This window comes from Condylura cristata, unplaced genomic scaffold (genome assembly GCF_000260355.1).
Source record: "Condylura cristata isolate star-nosed mole 26May11 unplaced genomic scaffold, ConCri1.0 scaffold00002, whole genome shotgun sequence".
Classification (NCBI taxonomy): domain Eukaryota; kingdom Metazoa; phylum Chordata; class Mammalia; order Eulipotyphla; family Talpidae; genus Condylura; species Condylura cristata.
The window spans coordinates 33,287,652-33,313,010 of NW_004567103.1; the positions used below are offsets into that span (position 1 = coordinate 33,287,652).

At 38.0% G+C, this 25,359-nt stretch overlaps 1 protein-coding gene across 2 annotated transcripts; it reads left to right on the forward strand.

Moving 5' to 3' along the window:
* Positions 1-2,786: 2,786 nt before the first annotated feature.
* Positions 2,787-23,077, forward strand: SLC40A1 (solute carrier family 40 (iron-regulated transporter), member 1). Of its 2 annotated transcripts, none has more exons than XM_004674447.2 (8): positions 2,787-3,151; positions 3,639-3,706; positions 9,219-9,378; positions 11,484-11,599; positions 13,043-13,169; positions 18,844-19,089; positions 19,822-20,478; positions 21,550-23,077. In XM_004674447.2, exons 1-8 carry the CDS (start codon positions 3,109-3,111, stop codon positions 21,867-21,869), a joined length of 1,737 nt encoding a protein of 578 aa, XP_004674504.1. In that variant the 5' UTR covers positions 2,787-3,108; the 3' UTR covers positions 21,870-23,077. The 2 variants fall into 2 exon arrangements, with proteins under 2 accessions (XP_004674504.1, XP_012579956.1); XM_012724502.1 differs by having other exon boundaries at positions 2,833-3,151; positions 19,819-20,478.
* Positions 23,078-25,359: the final 2,282 nt, after the last annotated feature.

The window sequence follows — 25,359 nt, forward strand, 5'->3', positions numbered from 1 at the left end:
CTATTTAAATTGTCAACAAAATGTAAAACTTGGGAAGAAGATACTTTTTTTTAAATTAGATGTATCTTAAATGAGATGTCTGAACTTAAATTTATCAAGTATCCAGTCAATTATAGGTCATAGAAACATCAAACAGTTCTTGAAATATACCTGTAACTTGAAAAGGCTTTTGAATGGCAAAATGACTTAATAGCTTTTGAGTTAGATTAAAAAGTTTCATACCTAACAGAAATTCTGTCCTGGATTTGAACTCTTCCTATATTAGCTGATGATAATCCTATTACTTTTCTTTAGAGCAGGTTAGTGGAGACCATTCTGTATTCTGTGTTTGTCCTGGTAAGCACAGCAGATAAAGCAGAGAAAACAGGATGCCTGACAGGTAAGTAAAAAAGCAACTTAATAAAATAGTAAAACCATAAATACTTATCAATTTTAAATTATGATATATTATCTGTGCTGGAATATTTCAAAAGTTAGTTAACCTGTTCACTTAAAAACTTTTTTTTTCACTTAAAAACTTTAAAAAGTTGAAAATGATCTTTAGGGTCTCTATATTTGAAAATTTCACTTAAAACATACGGCTTAGTATGATTACATTGACAGCAAAATTGTGAGTTCTAGAAAAGCTATATATGACTTTTGAAAGAAATCTTAATTTTCAGCAAGTCAGATGGTTCCTTAGGAGAAATAACCAGCTGGGATCTTGTGATTTAAATGGTACATTGTAATCTCCAATGTCAACGCAAGGCAATTACTGTCATTTTGTATTTTGCCTGAATTTTGATGATTTTTATTCCATTTTCATTTTTAATTTCTTTCCATTTCATAATTATTCCTATAAATACTTTGACTTCCCCTGCCAAAGCTCAAACATATCACTGGTTGTGATGTTAAGGATCTTGCTTTTTCTTTCCGATGCATTTTTCCTATATGATCTCTAACATCTCCCATTCTTACCATGCTTTCGGTTTGGGCTTCTGGGAGCTCCTTGATGAGAGTGGAATGCAGTCTCATGTTGAAGTCTACATGACTCAGCTAACTATTCCTAAAGACATTGTTGACTGGAAATATTTTTTCTTTCCTTTTTAACCAACTGAACTTTCTTCTAGCCACTTGAAAGTTTGGGACAGCACTTGGTATGCAAAAATTAATGTAAAGGTTCTTGCTGGATATGCTGTTGGCAAATGTGCAAAGTATCATTATTATCTTTTGTGCTTTGCTTGATGAACTATCAACAAAATCCATCTCTAGTAAGAGCTATTATAATGTAGAGAGATTTAATTTTCTAGTTCATTCTCTGTAGGTCCCTAACAATATGGATACATGAACTTATTTTGCAGCTTCAAAAGACAAAGACAAACCACAATCTCTCTAGGAGTCAAGAAAAAAGCCTTGAGCACTTGAATGTGTTATGATGAGAAAAGGGGAAAGAAAAGCAGTTAACAGTGGTAACTAAACTGCAAATCCACTATCTCTGCCCTCCAGATCACATCCCAACTGAATCCAGGGGCACCCCACCCACCAGTTAGACTTGTGGGGCTCCTGATTGAGAATTCAGATATGGGACATATATTCATGCTGTCTCCCTTCATTACTGAGCGTCAGTTGGGCCTGTGTCAAGGGTGTGCAATTTGGCTGGAGTTTCAATGTGTGGGATCCACTCCTGGAGATTTGGCAAGACTGAGAAGGGTAAGATCACCAGCCTCTATGTAATAGAGGGCAGAATGTCCCAGGGATTTCTGAATAGCAGTAAGGGAAAAGCAGAAACGGCTAGGAGAGCTTAAATCTGGTGTTCTTGAGAGTCATTCAGCTGTCCCCCCCAGGAGGTAACCCAATGGCCTTATCTGGACAGAGACTGACCCAGGGACACACCTGGGACAACCTGTATTCCAGGTAACTGCCTGTCAGTGGGACATTTGGAAGAGAGGTGGGAAAGAGTCTTGAAGGAGGGAGAAGGGTGGGAAGCGGGTAGAGGAGCTGGCAGACTGATGAGGGAAATGCCTGGCCAGCTTCTTATTGCATCTTCAGGAAGGATATGAGCACCTGAGTCCTGGGGTGGGGCTGGTGAATCCCTAACTTGCTGCAAGACCCAACATTTCCAGCCTCCGTTTACTTTTCTGAAAACTCCACTCTGATCTTTGCTCCCCTTCCTGCTCTTTGATTCTGAATCTTTGAGGGAAGCTTTGCTTTGCACTCCTGCGAAGAGAAAACATTTTCTGCCGCCGGCAAGCCAGACTGGGAAGGCCAGGAAACGGCCTAGATAACATGAATTGTGTGTATTTAGGTATCCATATTAGAAGCTATTTTCGTTTAAAAAAATAAAGTAAAGATCCTCCAAGCCTGGCTGGCGCTTTGCAGATTGACCATGGGCCCTGCCCTGGAACGGCCAGATCGCCTGTGCACAGATCCTGCCCACAGCACCTGCCGCCCGGCTTTGGGCACCCCTTCTCCCCGCCAGCCCGGCGCTTCCGCCCCTTGTCCTGCAACACCCAGTCCCTGGCCTCCCTCCTCCGGGCACCGGGAGGGCAGCAAAACCCGGCGAGTGGAGCGTGCCGAGGTGCAGGTCCCCGCAGGCCGCGCAGGTTGTTTGTGGCTGGCCGGACGCTCGCGCCCCGGGCGAGCCACCCGTCCTCGGAAGGGCGTGGAGGCGGCGCGGGGCGCGGGCAGGCCGGAGCCTAGCCTGGAGCGGCGGGGACGCCGGGTGGCTCCAGTCGGGAGGGGCGGCCCCGAGCGCGCCACGGGAGGGAGCTCCGCCCAGGCCAGTATAAGTGCTGGGCGAGCCCGAGGCGGCCGAGGCGGCGGCAGTTGCGCGAGCTGGCACTGCGGCTCCCGCAAGGCTCCGGCGGCCTGTTGAGCCTCCCACCCGCCTCCATAAGGCTTTGCCTTTCCAACTTCAGCTACAGTGTTAGCTAAGTTTGGAAAGAAGAACAAAAGAAGACCCCCGGACCGCTTTCCTTTTGTTGTTTACTGCAGTAGTCTTTGGGGTCTCTCTGCACAAGGCTGTTGTGTTTTTAGTGGTGCTATCTTCAGTCCCGCACACTCCTGTTAACAAGAACCTCAGGAAGAGCAGCAGCAGCAGGAGTAGAGCAAGTCGGGGCGCCTGGTGTCATGACCAGGGCAAGCAAGCGAAACCACCCGGGAGGATGCTGCGGTGAGTGGACCGAATGCATATGGTGGAAGCGCTGGGTGGGCTGCGGAGACCCGCGGCTCCAGGCAGGTTTGGGAGGAATGTGGCTCAGCTGTTAACCAGAAGGCTTTGTCGCTCGTCTGTAGGGCCAAGGTGAGAGAGGAGGTCAGAGGTGTGGGGAAAAGAGGCTTGCACACGGGTAAGGATGGAGTAGACCAGGCAGTTTGGATTCTCTTCTTTAATAATAATAATAATAATAATAAATAACGTTGAAGAATGTTGAAAAACAAGAGCATTTCTCACTGTCTATGAAGAGTTGTGCGGTGGTGATTGACCAATAGGTCATGGTGAACTTGAGGTATATTAAGTAAACGCACTTGGATTCCTAGTGGAATTGATACATGGTTTGTCCCATGAAGTGGTTTTTAATGAAAGCCAATACTATGCGCATAAACCTTAGCTCACTCAAGTAACTCTGCCTTTTATCTTTCCCTTCTGTGTGTTTCTGCAGGATCCTTCACAAACTACCTGACCTCTGCAAAATTCCTCCTCTATCTTGGTCATTCTCTATCTACTTGGGTAAGTGAAAATCTATAGTAATTCTTACAACATACTTGCACAATGTCTTGTTTCCTTCCATTTGGGCAAGTTGTGTTAAGCCATCTTCCAGGTTTGTCGTGCAGCTAAAGAAACAGATCATCCAGATACACACACTTTAATGAAAAAGTTATTTCTCCCCTAAGATATTTTCCCAGAGGTATTAGTAAATACCATTTAATTATTGGGTAGCCATAGTTTATGTAGATTGACAACCGTCCAGAGATAGAATAACAAGGACAGGAATGTTTACATCATTTATATATAGTATGTTTCATTACTAGGTTTAGTAAACAGTAATACCTGCTGCAAAAAAATAGGTTGATGTTCATATACTTTCTATTCTTCCACATTTAAGATATTTTTATGTATCCTTCTTTTGTTAAGATCTAAACTCCAGTGTACTACATTTTAAAATACACTAGAATAGTGGAGTGACTGATTTAGAAAAATAATAGCACTCACATTAATTTAAAGATAACTGACTCCAAGAAGAAATATCTGAGCATGAAAATCTGCTCTTTAAGCATGTTATCAATAGGTAGATATGTGTAGGCTATCTCAGGCTCTTCTTAAAAACATCATCCAGTGAAAATCACCAACTAATTAATAATTTTCTCTCCGACTTCTTGTGTGGTTTTGGAAGTTTCCCAGTTTTGATGGGCCTTGGATTCTTTAATGAATCCCCTACCTCTACCCCAAAAGACTAATCTGAGAGGTTGCTGGATGTTTACTCAATGACGGTTAGAATCTTTAAAATGAAATAATCATTTGTATTGTTTAAAAAATTAAATCTGAGTATATGCTATTCATGCTCCTATATGATACTTAATCAAAAGAACCATAAGAAAAGAGAAAGAATTTTGTAAGTGAATTTTGTGGATGCCATTTTCTTTTTTAACTGCAATCTTCTGTTGGATCATCTTAAAGACATCAGTGCAACTATTGTATCAGGAATTCTGTACCCCACCCCCCTGGGAAATTATTAAGCTACGTTATCAGATCTTCAAGAAATAGATGTTCAAAGATGACTTTTTAAAAAGGCAAGCTACTATCAGGGCTTAGGAAGGGATTACTCTGCAAATACCTTAGAACTAAAATGGAGCTGGTGTGAGTTGGTTTCATTTCCAATAGCTGATGATTCTGAGTGAAATTATCCTTTACTTAATCTAAACCAGCAGTTTGTTCTTCTAATTTAAATCATTAAGTATAAAATATTAAAACAAACACTAACATGGAGATCAGATTTGCAATTCGCATCTTGTATTCTGGACCAGTCTCTGGGGAAGAAATGCCTCACTTCAGATTCTGAATAAGATTAAAGCTTATGTGACCTTTTCTTTATAGGTTGGGAGGTCAGATTTTCCAAGAGTGGTTCTGTGGCTGTTCCAAGAGGAATGCCCACAAGAAAAGTAACAGATACCTTAGTTTTATAGTATGTTGAGCAGAGGGAGTTCTGTGGGAAAGTTGGATTAAAACACACACACACACACACACACACACACAGATATACACACATGAAACTAAGAAAATTCTTCTCATTCAAGAGAGTATAGAAGGGGAATATCTAGCTCTAGATAATTCTACCCTTTGCGTTCTGTCTCCTGCTTGACATTCAGTCTGGTTTTATTACAACAAACAATGTGTGCTTATGTATACACATAGGTATACATATCGGTCCATTCTCTTGCCAACTCTGCCAAATTGTAGTTTTCTACACATGAATATAGAGGTATTATGGAAGAGGTTGTATCAGGTTAAATTTGAGTGGGCTTAAAGGCTTTTTATTTCTGACTTCATTTCTATCTGGCAGTGGATTAATGTGTTTTATTAATGTTTTAATAAAATGCAAGCTGTGTAAAAGTATGGACCTTGATTTTTGTGTACTGTTGAATTTCTAGTGCCTGCAGTAGAATTAAATACGTAACAGCCTCTTAAATAAGTATTAAATGGATTAGTGACGGTGATCATTCATTTATAGATAATCATTTCCCTTTGGCTTTCAGTTCAGTGATATACTTGTAAACAGATCATGGAAGTCTGGTGAGAGCATGTGGAAGACAGAAAATTGTCACACAGAAGGAATGGGTGGACTTGAGGTGGCACTTGGTCAACATTTAAACTTGCTTTTGAAGCAAGCAAGTTTCTTTTGGAAATTGGGGCAACTTTTTGTCAGGGAGGTTACCTTCCATGCAGGGATAAGCAAGAGAGAAAATTTTATTGTTTAATAGTAATTTTTTATAGAGATTTATTTACTTGTGCACATCGAATTGGGGTATAGGCCAGAGATGCAGGGGTGGTGAGAGGATTCATCAGAGACAGAGTGGGGAGCAGAACAGGCAGATCGTCGCAATATACTGCTGAGGGGAGCAGTGGGCAAGTCAGGAGAGGTCTGCAGCTCCGTGTGGTCACCTCTGGGACAGGCAGGGATCAAACTCAGGTGGAAGTGACTTTAGCTTCTTTAGTGCTGTGCTTTAACCTGCTGTGCCACCACGGAGGGCCCGTGCTTGTTTTTTAAAGTCTACTCACTTGGAATCTAAAACAGTTTCTTTTGGGGCCTCCCTTGTGGCATAGGGGTTAAGTCTCAGCGTTAATAAGCTATCACTGCTGTGAGCTGCGTTCTGTCTCCACAACCCTCTATCAACAGCCCTACCCCACCACCAGGGAGCTAACCCACATATGGTACAGCACACTTCTCCTGTCTGACGCATTCGCTCCCTTTAGCAGTGCATTTCAGTAAATCTGCCTGTTTTGCTCCACACTCTGTCTCTGATGAATCCTCTACTCCCCCCACTGCCACTTCTAGCCCAGTTCTTCTATGCATAAATAAATAAGTCTTACAAAAAATAAAATAAATTCTTTTGGGGAATAAATACTCAAGAAACAAACAAAAGCAGTAGTCATAGAATAATATTTATTTTTTTGTGTTAAATGAGAGGAAATTTACTCCTGGAACCAACCGATCATTTAGGGTATTCATGTGTTTTTGTCTTTTCCTTAGGAGCTATTCAGCAGGATGGTGGTATTAGCGTAAAATATCTCCTTCTTCCATCCTATTTTATTCTAATCATATCTAAATTTATTCTCCTGTTAAAGTTTGAGAAAATAACTTGCTATTCACATTGACATCTTCATCTTAATATGTAAACTTGTCTTTATTGATTTCAAATAAATATATATATCATGTTTAATGTTTAATCACTGCAATGGTATTTGAAACTTCCCATTATCAAAAAAAAATTAAAATAAAACAGTTGTCTCAGTATATTAATCATGGTACTGATTAATCTAACTTGTTGAACAGATGTAAGGCAAATCTAATGCCCAATATAGTCGATAAATCAGTCTAAGTATTCTGTATTTTCTTATTCACAACTGGGATTGAATGCTTCCCTACTCTTTGGTTTCCATGATTATTTGGGGGTACACTGAGTTGAGGACTAAGAGTGCAGAAGGTTTTGGATCTTGTATTCCTATTACCTGAGAATCAATTTCAAACATGGTGCTTCCACTAGCTTCAAGGTTGTTTTCAAGTTTATTGCACCATACCATGCTAACACCCAAGGCTTTAATTAATCTTACTTTAATTTTAAATTGCAGTTTTAAATTATGTTCATAATTCCCTACAACAAGTTTATCTGTCTTGACATTAATAGTGTCTTGGGCTGGATAATACTTTGTTGGCGGACTGTTCTGTGCATTGATTGTGCAGATGCCAGTAGAAGAGCCTTCCCCTCCCTCCCCCTCCCCCCACATGTACTAGTGTGACAACTCAAAACAGCTCTAGACATTGCCAGTTGATGCCTGGAGAATAAAATCATCCCTCAATTGAGAAATACTGTTAACATAAAGTTTGTTTATTTTTTTATTTTATTTTTAAAGATTTATTTGTTTATTTATGCATACAGAACTGGGGTACAGGTCAGAGGTGCAGGGATGGAGAGAGGCTTCACCAGAGAGAGTGGGGAGCAGAACAGAGACAGGAGAGGTCTGCTGCACCATGGGGATCACTTCCTGAGGGATGGAACTCATACGGAAGTTGTTGCGAAGTTGTTGCGGCTAGGCTAGCTTGCAGTGCTGCGACCTACCTGTTAGCACACAGGGGGGGACTTTTTTTTTTTAAAGATTTATTTTTTATTTATTTATGCATACAGGAACTACGGTGTAGGCCAGAGGGTCAGGGTGGGGGCTGGGGTAAGAGGATTCACCAGAGACAGAGTGGGGAGCAGAATAGGTGGATCTTCTGAAATATACTGCTGAAGGGAGCAGCGGGCCAGATAGGTTAGTTCCCTGGCCAGGGATTGAACTCATGCTGCAGTATCTGGCAGTAGCTTGATAGTGCTGAGACTAACCCCTGCACCACCAGTGAAGCCCTACATGAAGTTTACTGCAAATGACTAGCTACTGTTTATATGCATCAATTTAAGTTTTAAATGTTATCTTTATTAAACATTTAAATTCATTTCACATACTAGGGTAATACTTTGCTTCTGTACATTACATTTATAAGGAAGATGCTAAAAAATTTGGAAAGAACTAGGAATGTAAGTGCTTTCATGTAGAGTCAAATCATAAAGAAACCTAACCTGGGATTTAGTACCCTGTAGGGATTTCCAAGGATAGGTAGTTATAGAACACTATTGTTCTATTTTATGTCAACATCAGAGGTCAGGGATAGCTAAAATCTCATAATTTGACCCATTGTAGATTTTTTTTACATACTAATTTACTTAATTCACTTAAAAGTTTCTGTTACTCCACATTTTATATTAATGAATTCCAAAATTCTCTCTGCTCAAGGAGTGATGAATCAAGTAGTTTCTCCTCCTTGAAAAATCCATCTGTATTAAAATATTAAAACAGCTGCTTTTCTTTGCATTTATTTATGACATCTTTTTCATGCTGTACCAATTTGCCTGTATTGATTTCACCTTTCTCATTGTTCTGCTATTTTATGACTTTGAAATTTATTTGTAAAATAGAACTTAGGCTTTGGAATACTAGAAGTAAAACTTGAGATCATCAAGACCAGACTTACAATTTTTTAAATTGGGAAACTGTCTCTTTCTTGATATTCATGGCATACCAATATTTGTGAGTTATACTATAGCTTCATTCTGTTTCAGTAGCAAACTATTTTATGCCGTGCAAGTTGGGATAGACAAATTCCAGACCTGACAAAACTTGAAAACCTGAGTAGCTTTTGTCTCAGAAACCTTCCTGGTCTGGAAAGTGCTCTTTTCCTTCTCCAGAATGATTAGGAGTGCGTGTGTTTCATTAATACATGCTTTTTCAGGTTTACTTAGTAACTGGGCAAGAGTTACTAAGGATCTTTCATTGTGCCAGGATGAACAGTTTTAACACCTGGATGTTGACTTTGGAAAAACTCATGATGTTTCTGGAAAGTGCCCTTTTGATATGGAAGCAACATCCTGAGTATAATTGACTAGAAAGTAAAAACATTTTATCCTAACACTTTCTCTTCTTTTTCAAGGGAGATCGGATGTGGCATTTTGCAGTGTCTGTGTTTCTGGTAGAACTCTATGGAAACAGCCTCCTCTTGACTGCAGTCTATGGGCTGGTGGTGGCAGGATCTGTGCTGGTCCTGGGAGCCATCATCGGTGATTGGGTGGATAAGAATGCCAGACTTAAAGGTGAGTGGTGCTATAACTAAGCCTTTGTATTGACAGAACCAGTGCATTGACTAGAGAGAACCCAGTGCGTGTCTAAGTGAGGGAGGTTGAGTGGCTGTTCCTCATTTCGCAGGGTCATGGGGCTCCTGCACAGAGTTGGCAAGTGAGGACCTTTTGCTTATAGATCTTTTTGTTGTTTCTTTGACTGATCATAAATTCCAGTTGTTAATGATTAACACCATGGCACTTTACTGAGAACCATGTTAAACATTAAAAGTTTGCCTAGCTCTGGCATCCTTTCTAATCATGGCTTACACCAGCGTTCCTTTAGTGTCATGTTCCTGGGACAGCTTTAACATCTGTTCTCTGGGTTATTGTTTTTCACACAGAGGTCTGTGAAAACTATAAATTTAAAAGAGCAAGTACAAGTCTGAGTCACAGACATCTAAATTACAAATTGTTGAGAATAAATATGAAATGATAATACTTTACCATTTATTTTAGGGCATCAATAGTGAAATCATTCAGTTGCATATAGGAAAGGGAGAAAGTGAGCAATTCAGTTATTCAGAGTACATGGGCAGTATGAATAATCATTCAAAGAGTATTTCCTGAATTGTTAAGTCTATGTCTCTTAGATATTAGGGAAGGATTGTGATGCCATTAATTTCTTTCAGTGCATGACTAACCCTAGATAGAAAGTGACTAGGTTATCAAATTCTGGACATTTTTCTGCCCAGATCAAAAAGAATGTTTGTGTGTGTGTGTGTGTGTGTATGCTGTATCGTAGACCAAAATTCCTACTTATTTACACCATTATGCAAAGCATTTAGTATATTGTAAAGAGAGACTTTAGCCTTATAATTGCTGAACACTGAAACTGTAGTTTGGCAAAGAATGTTGAACTGGATAAGGAGAGTTGGGTACATGGCAGTCTCTCATGCTGTCACCTTCCATGAAAATCCTTTTTGATGTCTCTAAGTTAAGTTAACCCTTTTTTTCCTTTGTGCTTCCATAAGACATTGTTAATATGTCTGCATTACTCTTATACTCATACAGTTATCTGCTCACATATCTGTCCTTCCTCTGGTCTCTGGGGTCCTGAAAGCTAAGAACCTCATTCACTTCATACTTCATCCTTGAGTCATGAATGAATGAATGCATGAATGAATTATATGTTAGGATTTTATTTCAGATTAATTTAAGAAACATTTTATCTTGTCTTGAGGCTTTGATCTGACCTTCCAAGCTAGCATGAGTTTTAATGTCCTTGAAGACAAGAACTGTAATTATACCTTACACATACAACACTGTATTTTTCAAAGTGCTTTCATAAGTCTTTTATTTGAGCATCATAATGATCCCATAAACTAAGGTATATGTTATTATCCTCACCTTATATATAGAAGCATAAGAGACTTTAGGTACCCTAGCAAGTGGCAAAAGACTGCAAGGTAACTCCACCTGGTATACCCGCCTGTACTCCATTGCTTTTTCTACATTAGTGCCTCACTCTAAGAAAGTTGGTGTTTTCTTTGAGGTGACATTTTCTTTGAGTGAATATGTAGTTTAGAATTTTGTAGTAGAAGCATTAGATGGCCAAAAGAAATGCACTTTTACTGTATTATTGGCAACTTTTTACATGTCCTTTCTACTTATTTATACCATGTTTGTAGATTTAGCTGGCTATATAGGAGGTAGTAGATTTGATAATCTCTCCCTTAGCCTCCTCTATCACCTCCTACTTGTTCTTATTTTAGCCTGAGCGATAAAGAGCAGAGAGATGGACTTTTTTTCTGTATAATTTAGTTCTGTTTATGGTAACAAACTTTTATTTGGTCATTTTTATGTGGTCATTATGAATGGCTTCAACTAACAAAAAAAAGGTGGTACTTCATCACTCTGTGCAGGTTTTACTGGTCTGATGTGATCTGGGTCACACTGAAAGTAGTTGAGGCAAAATTTACTGTAGGCACCTGTTTTTTGGTAATTTTAACATGTGTTAATACAGTATAAAAGTATAAAGCTCGTTAATATGTGGAGAAAATACCATGTTAAATAAAATGGAGCTGCACTGAGACATGTTGGTGTACTAAGTATTTTGTCTCTCCTTTTGTATTATACAGTGGCCCAGACTTCCCTGGTGGTACAGAATGTTTCGGTCATCCTGTGTGGAATTATCCTGATGATGGTTTTCTTACATAAAAATGAACTTCTGACCATGTACCATGGATGGGTTCTTGTAAGTTCTCATTAAGATTCTTCATGGAAGAAAAATGAACTTTGGTGATGGTAAAAGAGAAAAACTCTTTGAAGCTAAGGAGAGTCATTTTGCAAATGGGATCTTTTAATACTGACCCCTGTTTAACTTTAACATTCCCTATGTTTTTTGTTTTATTTTGTTTTGTTTTAAGATAAGGCATTTTAAAAAAAAAATTTTTAAATGACACAGAACTGGGGTACAGGCCAGAGGTGTGGGGGTTAGGGGTGAGAGTATTCAGCAGAGACAGAGTAGGGAACAGAACAGGTGAACTGATTTAAGTACACTGCTGAGGGGAGCCGTGGGCGGGTCAGGAAAGGTCTGCCGCACCATGTAAGTCACTTCTGATAGCTTCATAATGCTGCGCTTTAACCCATTGTGCCACCAGAGGGGCCCCCCTCACTTATTGGTTATAATTTTCAGTTAATTAATATTAGCCTATAATTTGATTATTCTATATAAAGTTGTTATTCTTGTATATTAGTCAGTGTGTGTCCCTTCAATAATAACTGGTATTTTTGTTTGTGGGAGTTAATATCTCACACTGTAATTTCATAATGGCTTGATAAAAAAGAAGAAAGACATGGGGTGTAGTGGAAAACAGTGGATCTGATGTCACTGTTCAATATTGTTGTGTATATTTGGATTGACATTACAGAATTTCAAAATTAGGTAGGATACTCAAATCATCTATTTCCTTCATTTTTAAAAAGAACTTATTTGTTTTCTTACATTGTTGTTAATAATCCCTTCACTTTACTGATGAAAAAACTAAGACAAAATAATATTAGCTGATTGCCCATAGCCGTGCAAGTAAAGATTGTCAGAACTCTGACTTGAATACAGGTCTTCTCCCTTCCCCTACAGCATTTTATTTATCTTACTTCTGTTTCTGTAATCTTTGGGGAAAAAATGGTTTACATCATCGTATATAATTTAGAGGAACAGGTTTTCATCTCCTCAGATGTAGTCACTGCACCATCCTCACCACCAAAACACCCATAGACCATTGGGCCCCTCCCCACCTCTGTCCCCACCCGGCCTCAGTTTTGCAGTTACATTATTTCTAGGGTTTGCTTGGCTTAGTTCCCCATCATTGTTTTTTCAAAAGAGATCTTTTTCTGGGAAATATAAAAAACCCATCCCTATATTAACACTCTGACAATTGTGACATAAATGTGCCAACGCTATTTGTACTTTTGTGTAATGTGCACTACAGATGGTGTGGATTTGGAAAGGACTATGCCCATCATTTGACCAGCAATATTTACTAATTCATATGTGCAAATTAAAGGATTGCTTATAAATTAAATTAAAGTCAAATTTTATCATGCCAAATCCATTTTTAAAGTATAATTGTACAGTGAGGTAGGATCAATGTGGTAAACTGACATTTTAACTCAGCTTTTCCTTATAATTCCTCAGACATCCTGCTATATCTTGATCATCACTATTGCAAATATTGCAAATTTGGCCAGTACAGCAACTGCAATCACAATCCAGAGGGATTGGATTGTTGTTGTGGCAGGAGAAAACAGAAGCAAATTAGCAGGTAATTTGATTTTCTCTTTCAACTAAGTGGGTCATATTAAGATTCACCTTAAATCACTGGTAACAAATGAAATTCTAAACTTTTTTCTCTGAGCATTTTAAAGAACAGTACATTGAAATTAATAATCTTTTGCTTGCCATATTGTCAATATCAGTGTAAAGATCTATTTCTCTGCCAGACATTTAATTTATACAATAGTGAATTTCTTTTATTATCAGATGCAAAATGAAAGAATATTTCTTTTGAGTTCTCTGTTAGCTGTTTCTAAATGGTTTACTTAGTCCTTTAGAGCAGTAAAAATCTGACTTGGCATTTTTATCTTGTCATACTATGGATATATTGTAAATACTAGCTACTGGCCACACCTGTGATATTTTTTTCTCTTCAAATGAAATGGAAACAACTTAGTTCTGAGAGACTATAGAAGTTAATTACTTTTTAGTTGTAATCCATAGTTTACACTCTTAGTTATCCATTGGAAACGTACATAAGAGGCCAGGGAAAGACTGAAGAACATTTGAAAAGCAATGTGTGCTGTTATATCACTGTTGTGTGTGCTTAAAATAACCTAACTCACTTGACATCTTGTATCTACCCCCCTACAACGGTGAAGGAGGGGGGGTGCCCCTATCTGCACATCACATCAGTTGAATCAACAACTCTGTCAGTCACTGAGATAAAGGGTATCACAAACACATTGCCTAACCATCCTGATAGAAAAGAAAATCAATCCTCATGACTTAAATGGCTGGTCTCAGGAGGACATGGGAGGCAAGATTAGGCATTGGGGTTAGCAGGCAACTTGTTTGAACCATGTGGATTTAAAAAAAAAATGACAGAAAGGAGGTGATGATAGAGGGAGAGCAGAATCTGTGAAAAGTCACTACTTTATGATGGCAGTATTACAAACAAGTTAGAAATACTTCATTGTGATTTTATAGGATAAGGTGTGGGGGGGGGATGAATTTCGCTTAGGCTTCTCTGAAGCTAACGTAGTGAATCTCCTTATTTTTCTTCCGGTTATCATTTACTAGTTGGATGTAATTCTGCATCTCTTTTATCACATTGAATTATTGTACATGACTGTCCTTTTTATGTTTTTGTTTACTTTCTCTTTTTAAAGTATTTTAGGTAATACATGTCCAAATCTGAAATTCAAAGGGTATAAAAGTATATATTTTGAAAGTAGAGCTCACTTATATCCCACAAGAGAATTTGGGGGAAAAGTTGACTTTTAAAGTAATTTCTTAACTCACCTTGAAAAAAAAAAGCCCTAATAATGGTATAATTTCTTGGAATATTTAACTTGTTCTAAATATAAACTGAAAAACAAAGACTATAATGGTGTGGGAGCTTTCTGACTATGATATGATTATCCCTGAACAGCACCAAAAAATATGACTGGCCATTTCGTAACTATCCTACTTTATATTAGGAATTACTGCAGAGTGGAAGAATCTAGGCCAACCAGTCTATTTTCTAACCCTCTGAAGTTGCTCAAGTTTCAGAAAGGGAGTAAGCTGCCTGTTGAACTCATGTCCCCGTGAGTTAGCTTTTAATCAGTGGTACTGTCTAGCATCTTGCAAGCAGTGCGAGTTAGTAGCCTCATGCAAGAAAACCTCTATAATTTCTTTGCTCAAGTTTAATAAACTCAGAATTTGTGTTCCCTAAAAAATTATCCTTCCAAACAGAATACTAATTCTGAATTCTGTCATAATGTGAGTCAGAAAAATCTATCATGGATATTTTTTGCCATTTCTAGGCAGATTAGAACTAATATAAGAAAATGGAGGAAGATAAAGGAAAAATTGAAGGGACAAGCAGAACTAGAACTGCCTCGGGTACCTCTGAATTTGTGTATTTGTACACAGATGCACCTGTTCTGGTCAGGAATGGTAGATGCTTATGCAGGTAGATTTTTGAGGTTGCTGTAAACACTTTATGTCAGAAACTTGAGCAGAAGACTGGAAGGGAAGGCTGTGCTGTGTGTGTGATGAGGCTCCAGGGGACCATGCACGTCCCTCTTCCCCTGGAAGAGGAAAGGTGGTGAGGTGGATGCTGATTACTCCCATTGTTATTCCAGCATTTCTTAATTTCAGAGCTGCTTTTAAAATTGAAAGTTGTATTGCTAAGGGTAAAGAGCAAGAGGAAATTATCCCTGGAAGGTTACAAAGTTGTAAAATTTCAGCATATCCGGTCAAAATATAGCTGTTAACCCCTCTAGTTAAGGTAACTCCAGCAAAAGTACTGTTTTTCACAAATGATATGTTTAAGTAACATGTTAGCTAATTTGTCTAGGTACCAAATATAAAGTCTTATTAGAACATTCTCTTGTGCCATAATCCTTAGCATGTCAAACCTGTCTGAAACTCACTTCCTTTTCCCAGACTTTTTAGTCTGTTGTTTTGTTTTCTTCCCTACTTCCTTTGTTAATCATTCTGTAGGTTTTTTTTTTGTTCACCCTTCTCCAGCAGCATCTCCTAATTAATTTGATCAAGTATGGCAGAAAAATGTCTTGTTTGAGCTGTATTGACAAAAAATAATTTTATATATGAGAGAGATCTGCTAGCTGCTGTTTGCTTAGTAAATATGTTTGTTGTTGTTATTTTCTGAGATGTAATACCCCTTTATAAAAGCAAGTCATTATTTAATGCCATGTTCTGTGCCACAGCTGTAGCTGAAATAAACTAGAAGTAAATGAGCACATGTATATGTGTTTACATAAGAATAAATATAATTTGTAAGTACTTTTTGCTAGTACTTGAGTTTTGGATACACATTTTTCAGTGTTTTGAATTAATACTATACATCTTATTAATCACATGAGTTGGAAATTTATTAGTGAGGGGCAGATGGAAGTTAGTGAAGCCTGTGCAGAAACAGCCACAGTAGCGAGCAATGAAAACTGCCTTTGCCTCTCAAGTGAAAGGTGAAGTATGTCAAAGTTCTCCTGTTATCATATATGAGCTTTATACACTCATAAGGCTAATTGGAAAGCAATCGAAGACCAGGAAGAAATAAAGAAGGAATGAAGGCAATTTTATTTTCTCTTAATGTACTTATTAGTCATATACTACTTACCCCTGAAGGCACCTCAAATGATTGATAGGGACTTATCTCATTAATTTTTACTCTACTCTCTAAGATAGAGAATGAGAAAGGAGGTCATTTGTTGACTTCCTCTCTCCTTTCTTCATCTTGTCCTCTACTCTGACTCAGTTGTGTGTCCCCATGGATATATATACACATCTGCCACAAAGGTCTAAATTTTCTTCTATAATCCTCCCTTATGTAATCTTAATCTTAAGCATCCTTGTCTTGAATTACCACCTCCAACCTTTCTAGCTCACTTCTGTTCGCCCATACCCAATAACTTTCCAACCTTTTTGGTACCTACAAGTCATGAATTGTGCTACCTTTTCACTGCTCATAACTTCTCTCTCTTATCAGTTTAAATTCTAAGATCAGTCATTCTGACTTGAATGCCTCTTGGCACATACCCTCAGCTATTGTGGTTTCTGCTTCTTTTGCTTCTTTCCTTTCCGAATAATTTAGTTAAACCCAACTCTCCATAGTAGAGCATGGCTGGAGAAAAACATACAACCTGGTTCACTGTTCTCATTGTGTTTTACTGAGAGCATGGGAGAAATGAGAAGAGTGCTTCTATGTGTTCTGACCTTCCCATTGCTCTCCCTACGTGTATTTGATGCGTGTATCTGGCTTGCACTCTTAACTGCTATTGATAAATTTTGCTCCTATCTAGGAACAACTTTTTTGCAGTGGATTCAGATTTCATCCTTTCTCATCTACTGTATCATTCCCATCATCATATAAATGTGTTTTAATTTTGCTCTTCTTAAAATTCCTTTCCTTGACCACCTACCACCCATTTCTTTGTTCTCCTCTTTAATAAAATTTAACAAAAAATATGTCTGCTCACTTTTCCCAAGAGGTAACATCACATCATGAATCCAGTGAGTGCCACTCACTTATGTTATAAGTGGTTCCCCTGGAGCTGGCACTGAACTTTTAACCAATGTTAGCCAGATATTTGCCCTTACCCTCTACCAGAACTTCTCTTTTTGATGTCCCCAGAACTTCATATGTAACCAATCTACAGCTGCTCAGTGCGTCTCCTTGTAGACATCAGTAGTATGTGCCAGATGATTAGTCCCTCTTCTTTGAAACTCTTACCTCTCCTAGGACGTTATGTTCTGGTTTCTCTTCTTTTGCTAATTCTTCCTCACCTTCCTGACCTCTAAATACTGTCATGAGAAGGACTCAGGGCTTGAGCATTATTTCTTCTCAATCTGAACTAAGCTCTTGATGAACTTATCCAGTGTCATTCTTTGAAAATCTACCATCTGATGACTCCCAAATCTGGCTTACCCTTTTTTCTTATGTTCCAAAATCATATAATTGACTGCTTGCTTTATGTAATCTCTTGAACATATTAAGCCTATCAAAGTCAACATCACTAAACCCAAACTCTCATTCTTTTGCACCAAACCTCATTCTTCTGAATAATTTCCTGAAGAATCTCTGATTCTTCTGATAATCTTTCCTCTCCCAGTCAGTGCCAACTCTGTCCTTTCAGTAGTTACTCAGGAAAAAGCTGTAGAATCAACCCAGTTCCTCACTTTGTTCACAACCCATATTGCATTGTTAGCAAGTGTTCCTGATTCTACTTTTAAAGTAGATTATCTATGTTCATTTTCATTGTGACTATCCCAGTCTCTACCATCAGCTCCTATTTGTGTTTTTGCCTCTGCGCTCATCTCCTGCCTCCCTCATCCTCTCCTTCATTCTACAGTCTTCTCAGCACAGCAGCCAAAACAAACCTGTAAAACCATGCCAGACTGTGCCACCTCTCTTTTCATAAGCTTCCAAAGGCTTTCTGACTCATTCAGTGTGAGGCCAAAGGCCATGTAATCTTCCCAAGACTCTACAATTGGGTCCGTCTGCTCTCCCTCTCTGACCTCACCTTTTTCTGTCTGCTGCTTCCTTGCCAGGGTTACAGCCTTTTACCTGTCTTTCTGTCATGTTGGGCATGCCCCTCTCAGGACCTTTGCCGTTCCCTTGGCCAGGAATTATCTTTTTTACTGATCTCCATATCATATACTCTCCTGCTTCGTGTCTTTGCTATGATGCTCTCTTTCTGTGTGTGTCCTTCCCTGACCTTTACATATTTCAAACAGAAAGTTCTCCTTTACTCTGAACATTCTCTGTGCTCAGTATTTTGCTTTATTTTTCACCATAATGTTAAGTGAACATCTGAAATATGTATTTATGTGCTTATTGACTAATTGTCTATTCTCACAGGAATATAGACTTGACGAAGACAGGGAAACATGGGTTTTCATTTTTTTTTAAATAGTGCCAACCTCATCATAGACACTTAATAACTGTTGGAAAAAATAAAGCTGGAATCACTATTGTATTTATTTTAAAAGCTGAGGATAATTTGCACAATATGAAGGGACTAGTGACTGAGGTGAACTTAATGCGGCTTGCTCTAAACAACTTAGGACTTTCTAACAAGGTGGTTTGCTTACTGAATTCTTTTCTAAAATTTACACTTTAGATTTTTACATTGTGAATGTTTATTATGTAAGTGAGCAATCTCTCCTTGATAGGTTTGCACACTTATCTGCCCCTCCACCTCCCTCTGTAGATATGAATGCCACAATACGCAGGATTGACCAGCTAACCAACATCTTGGCCCCTATGGCTGTTGGCCAAATTATGACATTTGGCTCTCCTGTCATTGGCTGTGGTTTCATTTCGGGATGGAATTTGGTATCCATGTGTGTGGAATACTTTCTCCTCTGGAAGGTTTACCAGAAAACTCCTGCTCTAGCTGCGAAACCTCCTCCTAAAGTAGAGGAAGCTGAATTGAAACAGCTGAATTTACACAAAGGTAAACTCACTGCAATGATCCGTCCTTTTATTCTGATTTTCAGACCTTAATGTTGGTAATGTTGGTGAAGACCAAAACTATTTTGAATTTACATCAGGTTTTATTGCCACTGAAGGTCTTCTTGAGGTTTAATATGTCACCTTGTCAGGAGAGTCAAAACCCAAATAGTTCAGGGTCTGAGAAATAACTCTGGATTGACCCTCCAGGAATTGGAATGGGACCCCTGGCCCTTCACAGAGAGGTAACTGAGAGATTATTGAGCAAGTTTGATTTGTGGGAATGAGAAGAACAATGGGGAGAAAAAAGAACAAGAGAATCCCTGTAAATTTAGTTGTGGGGAGCTTTCTGGGACAGCAGAGGAGTATGAGAATATGAATGTAGGGGAGCATGTCCCAAGAAGCAGGGAAACAGTGTGTTTCTGAGCTAATGGCATCATCACAGGGCCCCAGGAAATAAGGTGCTGTTTTTCTTGAACAGTTTTATATCTGTTGAGTTTTCCTATTGTTTATTTAGATGGGAGTATAATTTATAAAAGAAAGAGAAGGGTATCAATAACATTTTAGCATAAGTGCTACTTTGGAGATTGTTTGTTGGCTATTATTCATAGCTTAGGACAAGAAATCCATACTATTTTGTAGATTCAAGGTCCCTATGGGAGAGGGAAGAAGGGAATGAAGAGTAATGGATGATTGGCATTTCTTTTTCCCAAATAATGATGTCTTTTATTAGCAGAAACTGAGCCAAAACCCCTGGAGGGAACTAATCTACTGGGTGAGAAAGACCCTAACATCCCTGAGCTTGAAGCTGAACAAGAGCCAAGCTGTGCCTCCCAGATGGCTGAGCCCTTCCGCACCTTCCGAGACGGCTGGGTCTCCTATTATAACCAGCCAGTGTTTCTGGCAGGCATGGCTCTTGCTTTCCTCTATATGACTGTCCTGGGCTTTGATTGCATCACCACAGGGTATGCCTACACTCAGGGGCTGAGTGGGTCCATCTTGAGTATTTTGATGGGTGCGTCAGCCATAACTGGAATAATGGGAACTGTGGCTTTTACGTGGCTTCGTCGAAGATGTGGCTTGATCCGGACTGGCCTGATCTCAGGATTTGCACAGCTCTCCTGCTTGATCTTGTGTGTGATCTCCGTGTTCATGCCTGGAAGCCCCTTGGACTTGACTGTATCTCCTTTTGAAGATATCCGATCTAGGTTCATTCAAACAGAGCCCATGCCTGTACTTACACCCACAGAAACACCTGACATCACCCTTACAACTGAAATGCACATGTCAAATGAATCTAACCCTGATAATACTTTCTCAGCAATGACTGCTAACTCTGAGTCCTTGATCTCTGTCAGTCTGCTGTTTGCGGGTGTCATTGCTGCTAGAATCGGTAAGATGTCTTGTTTGGTATATTTCATGAACTGTCTCTTTCTGTGTGTTCACAGAATTCAAAAATAAGTGAACCTAAATATTCCCTGAGGGTTATTTTTAAACATAATCTACTATTTATCCTTACATTAATCCTGTTTTTAGCTAGAAATGTTGACAGTGTAGTTTTGTATATAGGTACATATACTCTCTTAAAACCTGGTAATAGCTGATATCTTCTCTAAATGAGTATTTAAAGCATTACTCTTTTAATGTAGTTTTTAAAATTATTTTAGCTATGATAATTATACTGTTATTTAGTCATTTAGAATCTTATATTATTTTAACTCTACCAAATAGTGTATAGGACTATAATTTAGAGAAAATTCCTGGGACAAGGTGAGTTGATAGAAACAAAGTAAAGTAGAAGAAAAGTCCTTCAAAGGGCATCTCTGATGTGTATTTATTGTATACTTTGCTAAACAAATGATTTTATAGCTCTGGAAGGATTCCTACTATAAAGACTTCTAACAAAGCAATGTTTAAGTAATCATTAATAGAGTACTGATGAATTATCTTTTCCTGAACTTGTTCTTGAAATGAAACCATATTTATCTTGAGATACAAAGCAGTTCATTAATTTATCTAAGAAATTAATATTCAAGCAAGACAGCTTTATTGTAGGGCTTTCGAACCCAAGCAATAAATGTCATAAAGGTTTCAAAGTTTCTTTACACTTTAACCATAACAATATACTAGGCCCATTCATTTTAAACTTTAAAAATATAAGTACTTATTATAGAATGTAATATGTCTCTGATTTGAATTATGCTTTCATCGTATGAATAAACATAGAAAGATAGAAATAAGTCTATAGATTAGGCCTGTTTTTGCCTGGTGCCTATAAAGGTCATTTCTTAACATCACTAACAACCTAGCATTAAGTAATGAAAATAACATTCTAAGGCAAGCTGCGATAAAAATGCATGTATGGTGACTTTAAGGCAGTAGGACTAATGTGTATTTTGCTTACTGGATCTTTAAAATTCTATATTAAAATTCAATCTTTAAAAAATACATTTTTTTCTTATAGGTCTTTGGTCCTTTGATTTAACTGTGACACAATTGCTGCAAGAAAATGTAGTTGAATCTGAAAGAGGCATTATAAATGGTGTACAGAACTCCATGAACTACCTTCTCGATCTTCTGCATTTCATCATGGTCATCTTGGCTCCCAATCCTGAAGCTTTTGGTTTGCTCGTATTGATTTCTGTCTCCTTTGTGGCAATGGGCCACATCATGTATTTCCGCTTTTCCCAAAAAATGCTGGGCAACAAGCTTTTTGTTTGTGGTCCTGATGAAAAAGAAGTTTCAAATGAAACTCAAATTAATGCATCTGCATCTGATGTGTAAGACAGTTATGCTGTTGCTATCCCTGTTACAAGATTCTATAAAGCACATTGTACTTATTTTGTAATTCAGATTTCCAGTAAAAGTCTGGGTGTTTCTCTCTGGTTTTACCATAGCTATATGCTGAGGGCTAAAGCTATTTAGTAAGCAAAGTCAGTAAAAATGGATTGGTTTAGTCCCACATTTATAGAAAAATAAAAAAAAAAAGGAAAGAAAAACTTAGTTTCAATATGGAGACTAAAATGGCCACAATAATATTCCCTAAATAGATAAAATTTTACATAAAAAAAGAGTGGTTAGTCACGTGAATTAAGTTATTTGGCAGATAATTATTATTTGACAGGACTTCAGATGTCACTTTTCCCTGAAATTCATTCCTGTTCAAGCAAGACACTTTTTTTGGTGTCTTATTCTCAGTTACATTGTAAAAACAAATTCTGCTCCAAGTGTGAAGATTGAACCTTGATAACTAGTATGGCCCTTATTGATCCTATCGATCTTTTAAGGGATTTACATACTTAGTTAGAACTTTAAAGAGTGCCTTCATATTTTTCTTATCAGACAGGGCAAACTATTATATTAAGCATATGTAGTACTTCATAAAATGGCTTATCATGTTAGCTTCAGGTAGAAGCAAAGCTGTAAAATAGATTTATAACAGTGAATAATGTGGACTTCAAATATGCCAATAGATGGGTAAAATCTGAATCCTACTCATACAGCACTGTCATTAAGGATCTCTGTCTTGGAATATGAGGGGGTAAGGCTTTCAGGCTGGCATGTTCAACATAGGAAGCGAGCCTGCACTTGGAAAGGTCTTGTTTCATAAATCATTTGATTTACTTTTAACATGCTTGCCCAGGTAGAGCATTTTTACTTTTACTATTTTGTACCCAGGGGTTATTTTTACATAGTTGTAGAGCAAGTCTTTCAAATGTCTAAGAAAAGTAGTTTTTTTTTTTTTTAAAAAGTTTTTGTAAATATTTTTAAGAACTGTTTTACAAGTCATTTTGCAACATGCCTGTACCTACATGGTACTTTGCCTTAACTGTTTATGCACTTTCATGGAGACTGCAATAAGATGCTGTGAGCACTTTCTTTCTTCTTGATGTTTAATCTTTTTCTTCTTTCTGTAGTATGACATAATGATTTGCTATGTTGTAAAATCTTTGTAAAAATATTTCTATATAAAAGCATTTTTAAAATCTTGATTTGTTGAATTTTGTTCCCTAATTATTAAATATTGCTGTTGTTACAGAATATCTCTTTTTAAAAAATGTAATATTTTCTCTCTTAAAGGACTGCAGTTTCATTCTAATTTATAACTTTTAGTCTTCTCTCCTTGTTCCTATGTCTAGTTCATAGTGGCTTATATAAACATATAATCAACAGGAGCCCAGTATTCATTCTTTGACACTGAAGAAGTCACATTCATCTTTCTGAGTTCTACTTCCTTTTCTGTAAATTGGAGGTGGTACTATATATCCAGCTTTCCCTACCTCACAACTTTCCTGTTGAGTCAAATAAGATAAGTCATGTTGAAGCTGAAGCACATTGTAGGGTATAAAAGTATTATTACTAGAAGTTGGACCTAATGACAGTACATTAAAGGTAGATTGCAGCTGATCGTCTAGAGAGCTTAGAGTTACATTCGATAGTCAGCAAACATTTACTGCAGACATAATCTATACCTCAAACTGATTGGTTCTGGGATGCAGAGTTGGCAGAAAGGGTTGATTAGAGGTTCCATTCCTTTATCCTAAAATTGGGAGCTTGAGAACTTTTGGCATCACCCTGTAGTTACTGATTTGCAAATGACTTTTGAGCCGATAAATGCCTCTGCTAGCTTTGGCTGCTCTCTTGAACAGGTCATCTCCTCCCTTCCGGGGTTGGGGGCAGGAGGTGGTCAAACTGGTTGGAAATCTGCCCTGAATGTTTGCAGCTGCAATTGCTGGCCTATGACCTTGTAAAGTGAGTTAGGACCATATTAGCAAAGGAAAGTCTTGATTCTTACATGGACATGTGGCCAGACTATGGACTTGGAGAGAAAGCTGGTGTAGGAGGAAGGAGCATAAATTTCAAGAGTTAATAGGAATGTTTATGGCTGCTTTCCTTATATGAGCAGAATGCTGTTAAGAACTGGAAGAAAAAAGAAGTAAAGGAGAATCACTGCTGAGCTAGAAGCTACTGCTGATTACTGCACCAGGGCACAGAAATAGGGCAGGGGTAAATGACATGTGTGTCTGTACCTGGATATTTCTAAATGGAAGGAGAAACTCAAATACTTAAATGGTTGGATGGCTTGAAGTGTGGTTGTGGAATGACTGGTCGGGCCATGGTGAGCTGGAGCATGTGCACGCAGGCTAAGGAGGCTGCTGTAAGCGCTCCCACTTGCTGTGTGGGAATGTTAGCCCTGTGTAGGAGCTGGGACCTCTCAAGAGAGGCTGGGAATCCTGAATTTTGCACTAAGTCTCAATTACTTAATGCTGGTGGTTAATTCGCCAAAAATATTTCTAGCCAAAAAACATACATCTTTGGACTAGCTATGAGCAACCCATGAACTATCAGTTACTGAGTATTCCTTAAATAGGATTGTATTGAACAAGACAATGATATTTGAATAAAGTATAAAAAGAATTATCTATGCAAAAATCATGGCATACAGTGAATAAGAATGGCACAAACATTTGTGGTGAAAAAGATCTTAGGTCTCCTCTACTGGAGATAATTTAAAGTTAAATAACCAATCCATTTATTACCTACCATATTGATGTCAGTGAGAAATTACATATTGTATGTCTTGCTCATACTGTTGAATTAAAGGATAGTGATGATTTTTTAAAAAAAAAATGGCTTTAAAGTTTGTCAGAATTATAAACACAGTGTGTCCTGATTTTTAAAATAGAAAAGAAAATAATGTTTCATTGACCAAGGCCTTCCACAACTCCTATCCTACTTCCTAAATCCTCAGAACATATCCTATGAATAATTTAGGGTATGTCCTCATAGATAATTTAACAAGATAGCTTTATATCTTCATTTAGCTTGTTCACCAAATATAGATCAGTCATAAATGACCCCTATCAGTAGGATATATACTAAATCATACCTGGGCTCATTGTATGTGTATTCTAGAATTGTTTATTTCCCCCAAAATATACAATTTGGAAAAATTAATAGTTAAAGTCATATTTGCATTGAGTATTGACATAGAATTGAAAACACAAAACAAAATTTACAAATTACCAAGTCTAATATACTTATTGTAATGGAGCAATTTAGTGTGAAATTCCTTTCTTTTTACTGTTTATTTTTAATTTTATTACCTTTTAATATATATTTTACATAATTTTTCCTATTTGTACCATGCATGCTTTCCCCTCGCAGGTGTAGTCCCCACCACCAGTTTACCTGTGCACCACCACTGTTGTCTCTTTATTCTTCCCCTCTATTTTGAGCCTCTCCTAACCACCCCCCCAGAAAAATTCCTTTC

What these genes read in the sequence shown, in the direction of transcription:
- SLC40A1 (XM_012724502.1), top strand. Translation starts at nt 3,109, where the DNA reads ATGACCAGGGCAAGCAAGCGAAACCACCCGGGAGGATGCTGCG. An exon ending in GTCATTCTCTATCTACTTGG is followed by an intron (nt 3,707 to 9,218) that starts GTAAGTGAAAAT and finishes TTCTTTTTCAAG; the next exon opens with GGAGATCGGATGTGGCATTT. An exon ending in TGTACCATGGATGGGTTCTT is followed by an intron (nt 11,600 to 13,042) that starts GTAAGTTCTCAT and finishes ATAATTCCTCAG; the next exon opens with ACATCCTGCTATATCTTGAT.